We start from the raw sequence: 19910 nt of genomic DNA, 5'->3' as shown, positions 1-19910 counted from the left end.
TTCTCGAAAATAAGCCTATATGGGAAGTAACGATAATGACAACATGCAATTTGTCGTTGCAACTTTTTTACTTTTTATATCATATGTTTACCAGTTTCGTTCAAGCAGAAAAGACAACGGTGTCGCATCAAGTGACGATTGTACCGTACTTACTCGGGAGGTTAAGGAAAAGTCGCGTATACTGTTGATATGGTATCTGTAATAAGATTACGAGCATGTTGTGAGAGTTATATTCAGAAGGTTTACGTTTGCGACACGAGCGAGCTTGCTTGCGAGTGGAGCAATTGATCCTGGGTGAATAAGGGTTATTTCTGTTTTATACTCGTATATGGCGTTATACAGTTATCATTTCCAGTGTCTCAGATGGTTGCATGGATTGCGAAAACTGTGAATTTTATTCTGTTAATTAAGGGCTAGTCTTAGTTCTTTCCATTCTGGCGATTTAGAATGGTGTTATAGGTTTTGGCCCGTTGCCCAAAAAAATGTTAATAGAATGGTATGTTTATTTTGCATTGAAATAGAATAAAAATACTACATTTGTGTCAAAAACCTGTGTTTCTATCATTTTTGCTACTGACATGTACAAAAAACCGCAGGAACCGAAATAAAATATACCCGATTAGTTAACAAAGTCACATTCCGCAAAAGAAAAACAATACTATCAAACAGTATTGTTAGTTTAGGTACTGGGTTACGATTGTTTTATTATTCAAAATGCATTTAGAAAGCAATTAAACCTTCAATATAATTGGCGTATATTGAAAATTTTAAATAAGTAAACAATTTAGTGAAATGCATGACGACACACCACTGTAATTAAATAAATTATCATGAATCGAGAGTATAATCTTCAAAAATATTTTGTATTACGGAAAATTCAAACGTTCATCACGTCTAAACAATCACCCGGTACAATATATGTCTAATAACTTACCACGTGTTCGCAAAATCTCCCTTTTGATTAAAGCGTAGGGTGTGGGGGGGGGGGGGTGTCCTCGGGGGTGTCTCAAACTCTATGTCTCGGATGTATTGTGCGAACCTAAAAAGTGCAAAGTCTGACCATCTCAAATATGAAAGGAGGGTTTTGGGAAATTGAATTATGACGCCATCCCAGAATATCAGAATTATTATTTTTGTTGGAAATCTCCTTTTTTCTTAACTTGCCTTGCCCCAAAAATACGGAGCGATCATTAATCATTGCCTGTACCGAGCCTGTGTCGGTCTTATGAAACATTACATTTGCCGCAAAACACATGATACCGTAGCGTTACTAAGCATAACCTTAAAATGTTTATTAGAAGCAATCATGTAAATAACATTTATTAGTTTCCAAATTGTTTGAAATTACATAGCAAACATTGTTTTGTAACTGAAACGTGATTTACTTTCTTCTACAAATTGAATAAACCCATAAAGAGCGTCTAAAAAAGCGGCAGAGCACCTCGGTGTGACCCCACGGAGTCATTGGCCCATTTGACCCATTTTCAATAGACTTGTTACATGTGGCATATAGGTCAACTGTGCAAAGTTTTAACCAAATCGGTCCAAGCGTTTGACAGTTATCGTGTTCACGGACAGAGGGACACCATGGACTCCCTTATAAAGCTTACACGCTTTGCTCGGCCGCTTAATAATGAGCCACAGTTGCGAATTACACTAAATTAATCAAATATAGCAAACGAGCTCCTGGGTATGGCTATAGCATGTGCAAAACCGACTTTTAAACCTGATGTTAGTTTTGCTTTTATTTAAAGTGTATATGTATGAAAGTTCATTTAATTGCTTGCATAAATAAGAAAGTTGGCACTGCGCATGTAGTCCAGTCAAATTAGCGCAATTTTGGACAAATAAAAACATTAATTGGTAAAGATCTGAATTTTGGTATACACATTTATTGGGACTTTCTATTGAACATATTAAAAGTCCCTGTCAAAATCTGTTGCGCTCGAGACGCCATCTTGGAAAAACGGTACACTTTTCCAGTTTTTTTCCCATGTCTCGGCAATTATTACTGACACGAAGAAATAGTTTACATGAAAAATATAGTTTACTAAATTCCCTATAAAAAAGAGTATTTACATTTTTTTTGTATCTCCAGTACTTTAGCTGTAATCTCACGTTGAATACGTCAGAACGCGTTTAGGCCCCGTATCGTAATATTATAGGAGGCCGTCTTTTTTATGACTACATCGATAGCTGTAATAGAGTCAAAAAATGAACAGAATCGTCGTGCGATAAAGCATTCTACCAATGACATAATGTTTGATGATACATCATGTTTTTTTCAAAAAGGTAAGCGAAAATGTGTAAAAGAGTTGGAGCAACGAAATGATTTCTGAAGCTGAAGAACGCCCTTATCTGCATAAGTATAACGTGCCTGCTAGTGAGAGATATTAAAACCGACATCGTTATCAGACCTTCAGAATGACCTTGACCCTGTTCGGACACTCAGTGCTCACATTGAAGATGAAAGTTCTATTGAGAGAGAGTTTTATGAGAAACCTTACTAAACGTGTCTCATACCAAGCTTGAGTGCGACGACTTCGCATATATAAGAAATACTGGTAGAATTTTTAATGATTTGTAAAAAGTTGTAAAAAAATATCTGCGCGACTGTTTCGAGAGCTCAGGATACTTGATTCCCTATTCGATGTCCGATTATAGCTAAAGTATTGGGCATACAGAAAAATGTTAATATGCTTTTTTATGGGCAATTTAATAAACTATATTTTTTATCTGAACTATTTTTCCGTATCAATAATTGTTGCCGATATATAGGCAAGAAACTGAAAAAGTGCTCCTTTTTTTCAGAATGGCGCCTCGAGCGCAACAGATTTTGACGGGGACTTTTAGTATGTCCAATGGGGAACACTAATGAACATGTGTACCAAAATTTCAGATCTTTACCGATTAATGTTTTTATTTTTTCTTATTTGATTGGACTAATGCGCAAACCCAAATTTTTAAACTGGCGTTATATTTGCTTTTATTCCAAGTGGCTATGTATCAAATTTCATTTAATTACCCCCATAAATAAGAAAGTTTGCAATCCGGTTTATAAATGGTCGAGATGCGCAAAGGGCACTGTGAATGCTGATCGATTAGTCTCAACGTTTGGAATTGTGTTTTATATGGCTAAAGCTGTGCGCATATGGAATTTTATGCAATTCGGTTCATAACTCACGGAGGTGTCAAAAGGGCCTACTTTATTTTTTGATCTACACTACATTGCCAATTCACGAACTCCGCCCTACAAATTTGATAAAGAATCCACTTGCAAAATTTCATCGTAATCGGTCCATTCGTTTATGAGTTATCGTGGTAATGGACAGACGGACAGACATTACAAAATTATAAACTCGCTAGGAGCTCGTTAATAAATGTTCGAAGTGGACACCCCAGTGAAAGAGACACAAATCCACGCTATTCTTCATGTTTTCGCTCGTGTTTCGAAAACTGCACGACGTTGCCGAAGTGTTATGTTATGAACAGTCGCTTCTATAGCTACACGTAATCCTTCAATGGTGTGTAAACGATTTTTATAAATAACGTTTTTTAGATGCCCACATAAAAAGGAATTTTCAAAGTCGGGATGATTATGTTCTTGTATCACGGTCACTTGGTACTGGTAAAAATGCAACAGGGTCCGTATGACAAACAAGTTTGTTGGGATAGCTGTCGCAGTGGTTTTTGCGGGCCTTGTTCAAGCAGAGTACGCACATCCTCTGCTGCCGCCTCGTTAGCAACTGTTGGGCGACCAGGGGATTTTCCACAAGCAACACTTCTCGTATCGTCAAATCTCTTAACTATAGGAAGAATGTGGCGGCGTAAGTTCTCGTAATCAACGATATGTTCAGGATATGCTTCTCGAAATTCTTCCATGCAGAGGCGAGTCGAATACGTCCAAACCCCGTTTTCGTGTTTACTTCCATTACAGAAATAGGACTGCAAAAGCAGATTATTTTTTTCCAAAGTAAGTGGCATGTGGCAGTTGCAGAATAGTACAATCTAAAACGTTAAATGGTTGTGGAATCAAACGGGAGGTGACTGGAGGATTAGATTTAGAGGTTATGTTTAGTATTGGTTCAGCATCACATGCGTTGCGGCAAATGGTTACTAAAGTCATGTTTCATAAGAACGGCACAGGCAATGATTAATGATCACAGTGTATATACCTTTAAAAATGAATGCTTCGAAAATCACTTACCATGATACAATCAGAGTACAAAATCCTTGCATGAAAAATAATTAAATCTTCACGTCACACGAACAAGGGTTGTTTTGAATTTACCCTAGTAATGTTATTTTCAAAGCAGAAATTTTTAAAGTATTGTTGGGACGTTCAGGCTTGTATCTTTTTAACCAAATCAAATATCGCAAACTTCTTTTAAACAATTCAAAACGTTGTTCAAAAGAAGGAAGGCTTTCTAAATCAAATAATTTGGGATGTTCTTGGGAAAAATTTGATGACGTCATAATTAAGTTTTCCAAAATTCTCACGAACAAAATATCATTTTGGCGCCAAATGGACTTTATCTCCTGTTAGACTCAATTTTTATTTCCATTTTATTTTTGCATGACACATGCGAGACATTGTAAAATGATATAGCACAGTGTAATACTCGTAATACTTAATGAGATCCAGAGGGAAGAAAAATCAAAATTTTTAAAATTTTAACCGGATCGCATCTATTCAAATGCAACGTGTTGTCTCATGACAACGACGCGAACGAACTCATTCGATTCCATTGTCTTTAGTGAGTCTTTAAGATAAGTTGCGCATCTTTAAGCTAGTGTGTTTTACTTTACTTGATACCACATATTAACACGTGGTGATGACAGTGTCAAATGTGGGAAAAAAGGAATAAATGGATTAGTAAAATCTAGTATTGTGAGAAAAGATGAGCAAGTAGACAGTTTTAGGAGGAAAGAGAGCGGCCTGTGTTTTTTTTACAGATACAACAGTGGCTCAATAACCCCTTACCGCCCACCCAATGGGGTTGGGCCTAAGGAGAAGACGGGGTACTATTCCCAGTAACCACAAATGGTCCAGTGGCACCCTAGGCGATACTTACCGCAATATTTTGCCGATGTACAACTGGGTACTGAGGAAGGTGTGGCTGCCGCAAGGCAGGCATTGCTTGCTCCGTCGCTTGCGGCAATTGCCTTGGCATGTGCACGAATGTAGCGCCGAACGATGCCATCGATGACGACGACGACGATGACGATTTTGACTCCTGCCCACACAATCTCGCCTATTTCATCATTCATTCAAGTATCATCATGACTTATATACTGTGCTAGTGCTATATCATTTTGTAGATAATTGTATGCCGTTTAATTCTCTAGAGCAAAATTTTTAACTAGGAGCAACCGTTTTTAAATTATTCATGAAAAACCTCGCGAAAAACTAAAAAAAGGGTTCTTTAACCCCCCCCCCCCCTACTTTTAGTATGTTGTTCAAGATACCTTCCCCTACATCTGTGCCAAAATTGGCTTCTACACGCTTTTTTTTCCGCTATTGCCGTGTGTTCATTTTACCAAAAAGGTTAATCCGACGTATTTTCAAGCTCCAGTTTAATCAATCTTGTCGGGGCACCTTCCGCAACAGTCGGATACTAACGTTCACATCATTATACATATACAAAATCTTGCTTTATATTCATACTTTTAGACGTAAATTTAAAAGAAACCGCGATAATCATGACTACCTTACCAGAAAAGGACACCATATGTATTTACCAAGATGTCAACACACTAAATTTAAAAAATCAGTGCATTACGCAGGATGTTACCTCTACAACGCGCTGACAGCTGATATAAAACAGATTCAGGACTCAAAACTTTTCAAAAAGACGCTGAAAGATTACCTCGTTTCAAAATGCTGCTACACAATTGAGGAGTTTCTTCTTCTTTCAGAAACGTAGTATTTGTTGTAATGAGTTAATTTCTAAATTGTTGTTGGTCTATCTACGTCTCATTCGTGTTTTATCTATTATTTTATATATACTATATGTATTTGTACTGACTTGCCTCATCTATTGTTAAATAGCGAAAAAGGTTAAAATATATTATTATTATTATTATTATTTTTCCTTCGTTGCCTGGACTAAGTATGACTACATTGAAGCATGCTGTTTCCAAATTTTCTGATTTTTAATAACATAATAAGTATCTATTATTTTTCATATATCATTCAATTTTGAATTGCTTTGGGGTGCTTATTTGTATTTTTCTCTTGGTTACATTTATTAACAAAAATGTTTCCCTGAAAGTTCTAACTTTCTTGTCTGCTATTTTTATATGGCCACGTTTCGGTTAAAACGGGCCCCAAGCAATATGTTTTTTACAAATACGGCACAAAATCTCTACCACGTGGATGCAATATACTTATGTTTATTACGGTATTGCGCATCAGGTGAATGCTTTACATACTACGTAAGCAAGAAATTTATTTTAGATCTGTTAATATAAACTTTCATGGCCTTCTTTTCAAGATTTGCTGGCGACTTACGCTTGTGATTTTTGACAATTTTTTAATCGCGTGGGCTATTTTTGTATTTGAATTTTTCTTTGTGCGAAATCAGATATTTCCACTTGCGCTCCATCGATGTTTGAGCAACGGACTAACATATTACTTGTATTGGTTTTGTCCTTCCTTACGTTTGCAACGTATTGTTCCCAGTAATGATACTAATTTAAATATTTATATAGCTTAGCATTGTTTTGCAACTAATTTATTAATCTATAAGGTCGCCCTAATGTTTACACTATCGAGGTAAGATGTGATAATAACATCTTTATTTTTAACCTTCAGTTATGTAATGACTTTATTTCAGTACACACGCAGGTATTTCGATATTTTTGTTCAATGAGGACGTAATCATAAATTGAATTTGTCTAACAACTGGAAATACTTTACAAAACAATATACAAGTAAAACTCTAAATTTCATTGCCCGAATTTTCCTAGTTTGTTGAAATCCCAGACATTAGGTAAGCTGGAAATTGGACGGCAGTGTCTTGATGCCGTAAGAAATCTCCGCGAATCCAAGTGGATTTTCACGTTATAAATTTGCTTTACAGTAGTGTTGGTTTTAGTGCATTTCCACAAAAATAAACAAAAGGCGCTATTGTGGCGACTTTTGCGTCTGCCAGGCCGTGTCACTATCACATCTTCATCTTTACGGGGCTATCGTCCTACTTTTTAGCGCATTTTTTAAGAATTAAAAAAAAAAATGTACTATTGTATGCGCTTTGTCCGTCCGCCCGGAACCATTTCTACCGTTTTGAACTACTTCTAGAGGAATGGTCCTAGAGTCCTGGAATTTTTTGCAGTAGGTAGCCTATACCTTGAAGGTGTGCCAGCCGGCCATCAAATTTCGCTGTCTAAAAGGGAGGCCCCCCACGAATTATTTCCTGAGATGCTGTTTTTGAAAGTAAAACGTGCATAACTTTTACATATGACAACCAATTGGTCTCATATTTTGCATACGCATGCCTTTAGTGGTGCCAAGTTAAACTTTAGGAAATGTGGGGGGGGGGGTAACACATGTTCTACCCTTCATGATATTCTAATGGGGGTGGTAAAAATTAATTTTATCTCTCATTTATTTATTTTAATGAGTTGTTCTTTTTTTTAATAAATGGGTTAAAATACTGTCTTACTTAAAACTCAATAAATGTCATTATTATTATGGTCGGTGTATCTTGTGAGAACTCAGGTCTAGCCTGGTTAACTAATCGCACGGATTAAAATCAAGTAACGATTAGTGTCTGTGTCTGGTGAAGTTATGTAGGGTCCTAAATAAAAAAATAAAAAAAATAAATAAATAAAATAAAAATTCACACACTCACATTGGAAATCTATAGATAGTATGTAATTCATACTTACCAACATAGCTATTGATGGGCACAATAGCCAACGCTTATTATTATTATTATTATTATTATTCTAAAGAAAAATAAAAAATAAAAAATAAAATAAATATTCGCACACTCACATTGGAAATCTAGGGATAGTATGTAATTCATACTTACCAACATAGCTATTAATGGCCACAATAGTCAACGCTATCAGGAAAGAAGAAAACAAAACAAAAATATTATAATAATTCCTGTACTTTTATTAAATAGAGTTTATTGTGTAAGTGTTTCTTTGGCTTTGCGTTTGGGTTGTATACGAGTGGGTTGTGATAACGTGGTGTGTTTATGTGAAGAAGGAGTTTTGTGTTTTTTAACTGTGCTAGGACGTGTAACTTTATTCAGTGGACCTGTCTTTGTGGTACATGTTGCCTTACTTGTATTTATGGTGTTTCTTTGTTCTTGAGGTTGTATTTGTGTTGTTGCTTGGGTTATTGATGGAGATATTACAGTATTTTGTGAGCTAGTGGTGCTGTTTAGGTTTTTGCGTTTGGGTTGAATACGAGTGGGTTGTGATAACGTGGTGTGTTTCTGAGAAGAAAGAGTATTGTGTTTTTTAGCTGTGCTAGGCCGTGTAACTTTATTGGGTGAGGGCGTCTTTGTAGTACATGTTGAAGGTTTAAAAAAATGCGCTTTATCTGCACAAGAGTTGTTCACAATTTATACTTGTTTAATGCTGTTGTGAATTGTGGCAACTGACGGAATTTGCTTATCCGAGATATTTAGCAGCAAATAAATCCTGTGATTTTTGAAATACATCTGTAACATTTCCATTTCTTTCATCTTCATATATTGAACATAGGAGATTTGTATGTTCAGAGTTAAAATTTACGCACTGTATGTAATTTACATGAGCAACACTAAACTATCGTTTTCATTCCTACATTGTGCCATATCGACATCATTACGAAAAGTTTAAATAGAGAGCCTCTACTATAATTATCTTTACAGTTACAGGTAGTAGTTTAGTTTATGAAATGAAACGATCCATTGATTTTAAAGGAACTTGACAACATTGAGTAGTATGGTATAACCTTAAAACTTACTGTAGAAAGTTGTGCTTCATTGGTACACAATTGTGTTGATGAACAAAAATGAAAATCCCTAAATGTAGGGGTTGGTTTCTTAAAAGCGAACACTTTATTGCACAGCGTTGAATCTCTATATTTAGTACTCTGTGGTAAAACGCAACCTTTGTTACCTTGATCTTTAAAATGTCAATTTTGAAAACTAGGGAGTGATATTTAAGTATAGGGAAGAATGAATGAATAGTTCTCAAAATAATTTGCTTTGAGTATTATTTTGAAATAATTTTTTGGTTTGGTTTTAGGATATCTGTGACCAGTGAATGTTCAGACGGACAAACGGCACGGATTACTTCAAACTTACAACCTACAAGTAGTATGGCTGTAAGTCGTGTACCAAGTCCACCTCCTCAAGAAGTTAACACTCCAGTTGCGGAAAATTGGTGTTACACACAGGTACGTTTCAAATCTAAAGATTTAGTTTTACAAAATCGAGTTTTCTTATTTTCTATTAAAAATGGTTGGTGTTGATTGTATTTCATTATTTATTGATTATTCATCTTTGGCAAATATCTTAAATTTTTGTTGTGCATGTATATTTTGAACGCGAGATGTAAAGTGATCGCCACAGCTTTTGTGTTTCATTAGTTATTAAAACATGTTTTTTTAATTGTTATTATGACGGTATAGTGCAATAATAAAAATCTCATAAAATCCTACCTTCTTTCTTCTGTACCAGGATATGCATGGAACCGCCTGCATTTGTTGCACATACTGGAAAATAATATACAGGTTTCTTCTCTGTAATGTTTTGCATATTTTTTATGTATCCAAACTACAGTTTTCCTACAGAAATTTCATTGTACGATGGCTTTCAGTGTTTTAACATTTAGCGTTCATGTACAAACGGCGATGGTACTAAAATGTCACTTATCAACTAATGTTTGTTTCAGGTGAAAGTGGTGAAGTTTAGTTATATGTGGACGATAAATAATTTTAGTTTTTGCCGGGAAGAAATGGGCGAAGTATTAAAGTCTTCAACTTTTTCCGCTGGTGCGAATGATAAACTTAAATGGTAAGTTGTTAAAATACACGTTGTATTTATATCAAATGAAAGTCGGTTTAATTTATGTTTTTAAATAATAATTGACTGCCAGGGCACTAACCCTGTTTTGGAAAGCAACTATCGATGTCAAACCTTCCAGAATCTATTTCTACAAGTTTGTGGTTCAGCGTTAAAAGAAACTATTCCCCCTGATCTTGTTTTTATTTTTTCGTGTTACAGTTCAATTTTTTTAGCTTCATAATAATCAAACCATAAAACTTCATTGTGTTTCCATCAACACACAGTTTTATTTTGGAAATCTCTCATGGCATTCTAATTAAACTTTTTCATAAAAGAAATTGTTTTCTAACAATGCTGAAGATAAAAGATAAAAGCGAGCCACTTTGTAGTCTAAAAATACGTGTTGTTAACGTAATACTGGAAATACTGAATACTGGAAATAGCAGTCAGGACATCCTTATTTCAAATAGACACAGAATTGGAAAATTTGTTGATTTATCATTTTAATGTTAGTTCCTTATTGTAAATTTAGTCGGTAATTGTTTAATTCATTTAATTCTATTGGCTGTCTTTAGTTTGTGTGATAAATTGAAAACGGATAACTTAGCAATTAATCGAAATTTTTACGCGGATTTCAAGTTATATCTGGTCAGGGGTTGATAAAAAGTTGTTATTGGGCAAGAATTAATTGGTTTTTCGACAAACAACGTCACGTGCGAGATAAGCGATGCAGGTGTTTGATCAGTTCTGTTGATGTAGAGGAATGTCCAGTGTAGTCGGGAAGTTTTTGTTTAAATAGGAAGAATGAAGAATGTAAACGAGGCTATGTCGGGTTATTTTCAAAGAGAGCGTATGAGCTAATTTTGGTCCCGGTAGTTCAGCTGGCTCTACAATTTTAAAAATAAAAAACGTGATCGTCCTCATGATAGTAAATAATGCGGAAACAAGTTTAATGTTGTGCAAGAATTTTGCAAAACCAGAAAGGGTAGACCCCAAAAAGAAAATTAAAGAAGAAATTTCACCACTTTTTTTAGGGTGGCTCCCAAACGAAACACCTTGGACCCTCGTTATTTGGAAAAAGTGCTTGTTTTGATCGTCTTTACAATCCAATTTTTAGACACACTGACACTGTTTACTACTACTGTAACACCCTGTATAGTAAAATGTATGTAATTATTCTGCTACAATTAACTTGTTGATCATTGTATAACAAAATAGATCTATCTTATTTTGTAATTATGGTTGAACGATACACTAGTACATAATGGTACCTACCTAAAAAAAAACTGGTGGCAATGTTACTAGCCAAACGATCTTTGATATAAAATTGACCAATAATTATCTTAGTAATCAATCAAATGTGCGATATGTAATATGTAAACAAGGATACAAGGTCCTGTTTTTTTCTTTATTATTACAGTCGCTATCCTTAGGAGCACAGCAATAACACAATAACGCCTTCTCAGAATAGACTTCTCAGAATAGAAAGGGCAATGTTGCAAAAATTTCAGATATTTTAGGAAGTCTGTGGGTGTATGAACTAAGTAATTAAACAGTAGAGTAGCAACATCTAGTAAATTTGATTTGAATTTACAAAATTCACTGCTAAGGTTTTACGTATTACTATCCTGCATTCATTATAGGAAGGTAGTAGATGGCGCTGTGTATGAAGATAAGCACACACAGGAGAAATATAAAATAGCATCAAATTATTGTAAAGTAGAAATATCACGCACGACAAACAAAAATAAAACAACTCCGGAAATTCTTCAAAAGTGTTAATTAAAGAAGACGTGTCTTCTTTTGACCACACACGCTTTCCCTCCATGTAGCACAGCACTTGCACACCAACTGTCAAAGATTGAAATAAACGTCAACTTCCTGTCAAAACTTGTTTAGACGTGCAAGATTTTATTGCAGCAATTATACTCCGTTCAATAGTTATTGTCCCAGTAGTAGGCCATGTTAGGGTGATGTAATCTTCGACCATATAAACCTGGACTGCTAGCGTCGTATAATATTTAATATAAAACTTGAAGCCAACATCTGCAGCGCCATCACTGGGTATGACTAAAATGAGAACTAAATCTGAGGCGCTAAATATGAAATTTGCAAGGACAAGTATATCCATACAAAATATTTATACGATAACTGTTTAACTTTATACCTGACGAATTAATTTATATAATAAATAAATGTGAAATAGATATAATTTTTGGATAATGATACCGATAGTTTGTAGAATAAGCTTTTATTTAACAAATGTACATGTTTATTGCAGCGTCTAACCAATTTCCAAGATAACGTGTATAACATGATGGTGAGGGTGTCACACAACCATTAAGATCCATATTTTGATGATCAGGGAAAGTGTATACATTTTCACCTACTCTCATTTCTTCAACTTGTTCTTGGTCTATCGACTATCGACATTTTCAATTGATGAATTTGGGAAAATTGAAGGAACCGAATTAGCCTTTTACTTAGCGAAAAACGTTTCTGTTTTAATGTCCTTGTTTTTAAGGTTGTAAACTGCATCACATTTTTTTACAAACAACTTCAGCGTCTCATTTTTAATTAATTATATAAAAGTAACACAACTAACTAACAAAATTACATAAAATCACTATAAAACACCCTAATTAAATCTCGTAACAGTGACGTGTGTCAAATTTCGTTTCACAAAACGCACAACTGCCCTGTGATGGCGCTGTAGATGTTGGCTTCATAAATTTGACTTTGCTAGCAATCCAGTTATTTTTTCATCCAAGACTAGACATAGGGTTGCCACATTGAATGTGTTGAATTCCGGGACCCCATCCCTCTGTGAACCAACATTATGACTGGGTAAAAATATACCACATTCCAAAAATTTAATGGATACATTGACTGTAATTTTCATAATTTTGGCTAATAAATTGTATCATAGATTCCTACAGTAAACGAGTACTAAAGTAGGTACAAATAGACCGGTATCTTGTCTAAGCGACCGACGTGCGCGGGCAACTATTAAGCATTCAACGCACGCAGGCGCCAATGAAAGCAAAAAGACGCATGGTTTCACTGTCAGGGTTGGGGCAGGATCGAACGTGAAAACAAATTTGGAAAATTTCACGTGGGAAGTCCCAGATTATAGAATGGGTCAGCTGAGTCGCTAAATGGACTACTGGGAGTACCAGACTCTAGCGCCGGATTACCGAGCGCCTACTGTACCCTCCTCCGCAAATCCGCTCTTATGGATATAAGGAATTCTAACCGATCACGATGAGGAAGAGTATGGTTGACAGAAATTAATTCCTTTCATTGAGATCTTTCATTAGAGTACCATGAAGAATAAAGCCAGTGCCGCCCCCCCTCTTCTTCCATTTTGATAATGGGTAAAAGAGAGGGGCGGTAGTTGGAAGAAATCAGTTTCTTTTGGTGAGACTTATAGAATACCATGAAAGATAAAAATCCATTTCCCCCCCCCCCCCCTTCTCCCCGCGAATCGCGGAAGACTGTTATCGTTTATAGAAATCAATTCGATACGACCTTTCAGTAGCCATGGAAGGTAGAGCGTACCCCCCAATTTTCAAACGTGTTACATGGCACCACTAGAGGTATACAAAAATATGTGACAAATTGGTTGTCTCATGTAAAAGTTATGCATGTTTTACTTTGAGAAACAGGATCTCGGGGGAATAATGAACGGGGATGGCCCCCCTTAAGACAACAAAATTTGAAAGCCATCTGCCACACCCTCAAGATATAGGCTCCAGGCCTCTAGAATAATTTTCCTAAAAGTAGTTCAAAACCGCAGAAGTGAGTGCGGATGGACGGACAGACAGACGAATAAAACGGAAACAGTAGCACATTTTTTTAGCCCATTTTTGAAAATGTCTAGCTGGCGGATTGTCCAGTTTCGGCATAAGAAAAAATCATTTTTGAAATTGTTCGCGGACCCGTGAGTTTGGGCGGGTCAACATAATTTTTGTAAAGGTTCCAAATGTTATTTGATTGGTGCTTAATTATTCATTCAATTAAATGATATTAATAATAAATGACCCATTTAGTTCTTGATTGTTAGCTTACGATCTTTTGCTGTAATACAAATTTTATCCCTCTCTTTGGCGTTTGGATGTGTTCCACAATTTCTATACTATTATTTCTATGACGTGACATTTAATTTTTTTTAGGTGTTTGCGAGTAAATCCCAAAGGCTTGGATGAAGAAAGCAAAGACTACCTTTCACTTTATTTACTCCTCGTCTCTTGTAATAAGAGTGAAGTTAGAGCCAAATTTAAATTTAGTATATTAAATGCCAAAAGAGAGGAGACGAAAGCCATGGAAAGTCAAAGAGCTTACCGATTTGTCCAGGGAAAGGATTGGGGATTTAAGAAGTTTATTCGTAGAGATTTTTTGTTAGATGAAGCCAACGGTCTACTTCCAGATGATAAATTAACCATATTTTGTGAGGTATGCATTTTTGAGTAAATTGTCGGTTTTCTTGTATTTTTGTTTTCAGGTTAGTGTAGTGGCAGATAGTGTAAATATATCGGGTCAGTCCAATACAATACAGTTCAAAGTTCCGGAATGTCGTTTATCTGATGATTTGGGACTATTGTTTGAAAACCAAAAATTTAGTGATGTAACTCTCTCGGTAGCGGGAAGGGAATTTCAAGCTCACAAAGCAATTTTAGCAGGTAACATTTCACAGATTTTCTTAATAACGAAGATGCAAAAAAAATATGTTGTAGCTCTGACACATTTAGATCCGTATCGATTATCATAATGAACTAATATAAAAAAATTACTTCCAGCTCGTAGTCCAGTTTTCCAAGCGATGTTCGAACATGAAATGGAAGAAAGAAAGCATAATCGTGTAGATATAACCGATGTAGATCACGAAGTATTAAGAGAAATGTTACGTTTTATATATACGGGAAAAGCATCCAATTTAGAAAAAATGGCAGACGATTTATTAGCTGCTGCAGATAAAGTAAGTCTGCATTTTTGAATTAATGCATTCTCATTTCTCTTGTAGTATGCATTAGAAAGGCTGAAAGTAATGTGCGAAGAAGCATTATGTACAAATTTGTCAATAGAAAATGCCGCAGAAATACTTATTCTTGCAGATTTACATAGTGCAGACCAGTTGAAAGCTCAAGCCATAGATTTTATTAATACGTGAGTATTACATTCATTTTGACTTCATGGAGAAGTCACGTTATAGTACCAATTACAATATTTCATTAAATAGGGATTGTAGACACTTAAAAATACATTAAGAATAAGGGGTAGGTAAATCAAGTAATAAATATTTTGGGTAAAGGTGTGACAATAAATCCGTTCGTCAATATTTAACATTGGCGATATATTGTTAGCTGTCGGCTGTGTAATCTTAACATAATTGCCCATTGGAAATGAGGTACAGTACATCCCCATGCAGACTTGATTAGTTAAAGTTGAGAATGAAAAACACACAATATAATGTCAAAGTGATAGTTTTTTTTTGTACAGTCGTACATTTCTTGGAGTACAATTTCTAATGACAATTGTTTTAGGCATGCCACAGATGTTATGGATACTCCCGGCTGGAAATCCATGATCCAAACTCATCCACATTTGATAGCGGAAGCATTTCGTGCTCTAGCGACACAACAAATACCCCCTATAGGACCACCACGGAAGCGTGTGAAACAAAGTTAACATCAATGTGTCGGTGGTATAGACTGCTGTTAATGTGTTCAAATAAGATACTAAAGAAACACTCGTTCAATCATATTTGATTGTACCCTAAATATTTGCTGATATTCTCAGTAGTAGAGTAAATAATAATATTTGAAAGTTGTTTGGCTCAGTGAAACGAAATTTGAAATTTTTGTACAGCTAAGATCATTTACTTGTATTTTATATTTATATTTATCCGACGTAAGAATATGGAAAATCACTGTGCCATTTAACAGAATTGTGATATGATTATCGATAGTTTGTTCCTACAATATAAATTTTTCAACCTGATACAAAATTAGTTTTTAGTTAGCGATCTCGTGTAATAATTCAACAAGTAATACAATAGTAGGGTTGATAGATTTCCTTTAAATAATCAATTTGTGTACATAATGTGTGTTAGACTAATATAGCTTAAATTATAATGGGAGTTTTGTGTTGTAATATGTGTGAATTTATACGAGAAGCACAATGAATGTATTGACAATGTGAAGCATAATTCGATTTCAAAATTTAATTTGTTTTATAATTTAAATTTTGACTAACGTGTATTTATTTAGCAAACGCATATGCTTCAACATAGATCATGTTCAGTAAGGGAGATAAATTGGCATTTCTAAAATAATTCCTTTGTTTATCCAATTTTGTCCTAAGATGTTATTTGATATTATCATTTCTTTCTGTACCATACTGTATACTACACTAAGGCTTTTGTAAGACGTGCAGCAGTATCGAAATTTACAATGAAGACGACACTACTAACCTGTACGTTACTGATTTGGCTGCAGTTTTTAGTGTAAATATTTATTTATCGATCGATTCGAAAAAAATTACTTGAATATTGCTCCTGAAGTGAAATACAATTTTAAATCATATTGATTGTTCTAAAGTGTTAAGAACTATGAATAAGTGTATGTGATGAAATGGTCTTTAGATGTAGTTTACGTCAAAAGCTAAGGTAAACTAAAATTATAACAAAGAACAAATTTTCCGACTATAAAAATCAGTTCTTTTATGTTTGCGGTTTCTTGCATTAGGGTAAAATCGATACGCAATAAATATTAGTTTATCTTAGGTGGCTACTCATTTATGGCTGTTTAAGAGTATTGTATATGCATTGTTCATAAAATGAATTGATTGTTAAAATGCAGATAGTACTTTCTTAAAAATAATAGACAATTTTATTAATTGTGTTTGTTTTTAAACAATTTCATGTGATTTGCAGTCAAGGTGAATGGAGCTAGTACCTATATACTTGGGGATGGTCATTATCTGAATAGGAAAGCTGTTTTGTCGAACCTATAAATTGACGCTAGCATGTGACTTGCTCAGCCTATCTATCTATTCACAGGGGAGCCGACCAGGCAGCACTTCGGCACACCAAAGGCCCATTGTACGATCATCGACAAAAATAATAATCGAGAACTTACTGCCCCTGCAACCAATCATACGCTATCACAAATGGCAACATGGAATTGCAAGTTTTGAGTGGGGCTTCATGTGGGATGGACACACGAACTTATAAATTAAGATGGATTGCTAATGCTGAATTGACAAATGACACCTACATGGGGGCAGCCATCATGGTCCGTATACTAAAGGTTGCCTCAGTCAATTGATTCTTTAGGAATTCCAGTGGAGCCTGTGATTCGACATTGTATTGATGTACTTGACAACATGCATTTATGCCATTACAACAGACAACTAATTTTGCTATAAAGTTCAATATTAATTTGTTGGCTGGTTTTTTTCTTGGTCAGTTCTTTTTTTCCCAGCCTATTGTTATATTTGTACTCGGTGAACTACCATTTTCTAAATTTAATCTTGCAATGCGAATGATTTGGATTAAATCTCCGTTTTTAAAGCATGTACTTGTTTTATTTGTATTCCTTACTTGATCCTCGCTCCGACAAGCAACACATATCTTGTAGCAACTCTTAAAACGCAACGTAGTAAGTCGTCCTGTTAATCGGTTATTCAGATTAGGTAGCTTTGTCAATAAATGTCTAGACGATCACGTCACACGTGCTATGGGGTTGAGTTAGTTTGGGATGGAATTTTAAATCTTGAGTTGCGCAGTCCCTTGGGGCTGGCCTGGGTACATTACAAAATGTTCAGTATAAAAATACGCGAATGACGTCACTCAGAATCCCATTTTGTCCAGATCATAAAAAGTAATTGTTAACGCAACAACAGTACAGGTTCAAAAAATGCAAAAATCCCGAGAGCTTTTTAGTCGCCCGAGAGTATACACATCAGTTTATGCCAGTGGTACATACAAAATTTTATGTCTTACAAATAGTTTTCTTCGTCAAAGTAAATATTCGTTTACAAAATAATTCATTATGTTTGATCATGATCAAGTATGCGTTGTTCGAATTTGTTAATGTGATTGAAACCATCCAAACGTAATTTTAAATAATTCAATTCATCGTAAATGAGGAAAAAGTTCCAGAAACTATACGAAATAAGGTCAATCTTGTGAATTAGTAGGTAATGACAATTAAAAATTGACGTTTCTAATTTTTAATGACCTGCAAATATGAGTTACTATGGTGGTACTTAATACCCATTACCCTAGGGCATAATGTGGTACTTTATGCCCGCGTATCACAGATATAAAATGTGCTATGATAGGTTAGTAAGACAAAATATATTTTCGGCAATTCCTGCTCCCTATTTCATCCTGCAGGAAAAATAAAAACATCCTCGGATAGACAATTAAGGGTGATATTCATCTGATGACTTACAAATGCGCAACTGTAGATACGAACAGAGTGGAGGCAGGTTTCTCGCTTACCGGTTATCAGCGCCGACTCGCGCTTCTCGCTTTGGAAATCATATAATGTTTTCAAATTAGCGTGTACGTAGTGAAAGCACATGTGTAGTCGTTTCACGGATTTGTTTGCCGGACATAGAATCACAAAATAGGAACTTCTTGAAAATATGTTTGGAAATGTAAGAAATCAAAATGGAAATGCGACTAATCCTACTCCAATTAAAAAAATATTTTGTTTAAATTACTTTTGAATATAATGCAGGCGCAAATTGTGCTAAAGATTTGAATGATCTTTTGGGTAACTTTTACAAGCAAAATTTCGGAACAACACCGAACTGATGGTGAAATCAGTTACCTTTTGGTGATATGTTAAAAGTGAAATTTGAAGACTACGGTGATATTAACATTCCAGAACAAAATGCGCATTTTTGGGGAACAATTTAAATGCTGGTAAAGATTGTAGTGCTTACTCCACCAACCAAGCAAACCTAACTACTATAATGAAATAATTTTATGCCACTTCCGAGCATATTCTGCCAAGGCAGGTGGCGTATTTGAAAGTTTCAGATATAATTTTGCCGAGAAACTGTAGGGAGATTGCACAACTGAATTTTAGGTCTTCAAAATTCCTTCAAGTTGCTAAGTACTGTAGCGTGGCAATTAATCGCTCTCTACTGGTAACTGCCTCATGTGGGTATCATTCCTCCCAATAGCTGGACGAACATGTTTTAATAAAGTTTCAATTGTCTCATTGTCCATGCGCAAAAAAATTGTGCAAATCATGAAACTCTCTCGTTTCCAATTCTCTAAGTAAACTCATATGAGAGTACTTTTTTCGTTTCAGGAACCACTGTTTTGACCACAGTCTCTTCCTTTTCGTATCTTCAAATAAAACTATATATCCTCCAATTATTGTCAGATTCTTCTTATGATCTATACCAATTACCACAGCATTCAAAACAACACGACCCAGGGGCTACTACTACAGAACTTAAATAGTGACAGAAAGCCGCCTGCTCGTCTAGTGAGATTTGTCCGTGATCTGTGTAAAGCCATATCCGCCTGTGTGTAGCTCAACGCGGATCTGTCCGTCGTACATATCCGCATGTGAATGGTACCCTTTAAGTTCTGAAAAACTATCAGCAGCAAAATATTGTTGCTAATGAAGCATAATCCACTCCAATGCGAAAGTTTCCATCATTATACAGTCAGCTGCGCCGCCTCTCGCAATATTGTGATGTTATTCAGGTCCTTCGCATAACGCTTCCATTATAATTGTTTGATTGATTGAGGGGACAAGATTGACCCATCCAAAATTGTTAGCTCACCGCTCGATATATATCAAGTAGGTAGGTACCTATATACAAACTACGTGTGACTGTGCGACTTCCCTAGAAAACCAATAATAG

The 19910-nt window shown here is 35.3% G+C and overlaps 1 protein-coding gene across 2 annotated transcripts; it reads left to right on the top strand.

Moving 5' to 3' along the window:
- Positions 1-3845: 3845 nt before the first annotated feature.
- On the top strand, positions 3846-16911 carry LOC116163615 (protein roadkill). Of its 2 annotated transcripts, none has more exons than XM_031477638.1 (8): positions 3846-3973; positions 9253-9403; positions 9901-10022; positions 14189-14468; positions 14518-14695; positions 14813-14991; positions 15037-15179; positions 15557-16911. In XM_031477638.1, the coding sequence occupies exons 1-8, from the start codon at positions 3861-3863 to the stop codon at positions 15699-15701; spliced, it is 1311 nt and encodes a 436-aa protein (XP_031333498.1). In that variant the 5' UTR covers positions 3846-3860; the 3' UTR covers positions 15702-16911. The 2 variants fall into 2 exon arrangements, with proteins under 2 accessions (XP_031333498.1, XP_031333500.1); XM_031477640.1 differs by lacking the exon at positions 3846-3973 and adding an exon at positions 6732-6778.
- Positions 16912-19910: the final 2999 nt, after the last annotated feature.

Source organism: Photinus pyralis, unplaced genomic scaffold (genome assembly GCF_008802855.1).
Source record: "Photinus pyralis isolate 1611_PpyrPB1 unplaced genomic scaffold, Ppyr1.3 Ppyr1.4_LG2, whole genome shotgun sequence".
Taxonomy (NCBI): Eukaryota; Metazoa; Arthropoda; class Insecta; order Coleoptera; family Lampyridae; genus Photinus; species Photinus pyralis.
Note: the sequence above shows the minus strand (reverse complement) of the source record. Positions and strands in the feature narration are given on the sequence as shown.

Bases quoted from the DNA above. Each gene is read 5' to 3' on its own strand.
- LOC116163615 (XM_031477638.1), top strand. From the start codon at position 3,861: ATGCTTCTCGAAATTCTTCCATGCAGAGGCGAGTCGAATACGTCCAAA. The intron at 3,974-9,252 runs GTAAGTGGCATG...GTTTGGTTTTAG, and splicing joins GCAGATTATTTTTTTCCAAA to GATATCTGTGACCAGTGAAT. The intron at 14,696-14,812 runs GTAACATTTCAC...AATTACTTCCAG, and splicing joins TCACAAAGCAATTTTAGCAG to CTCGTAGTCCAGTTTTCCAA.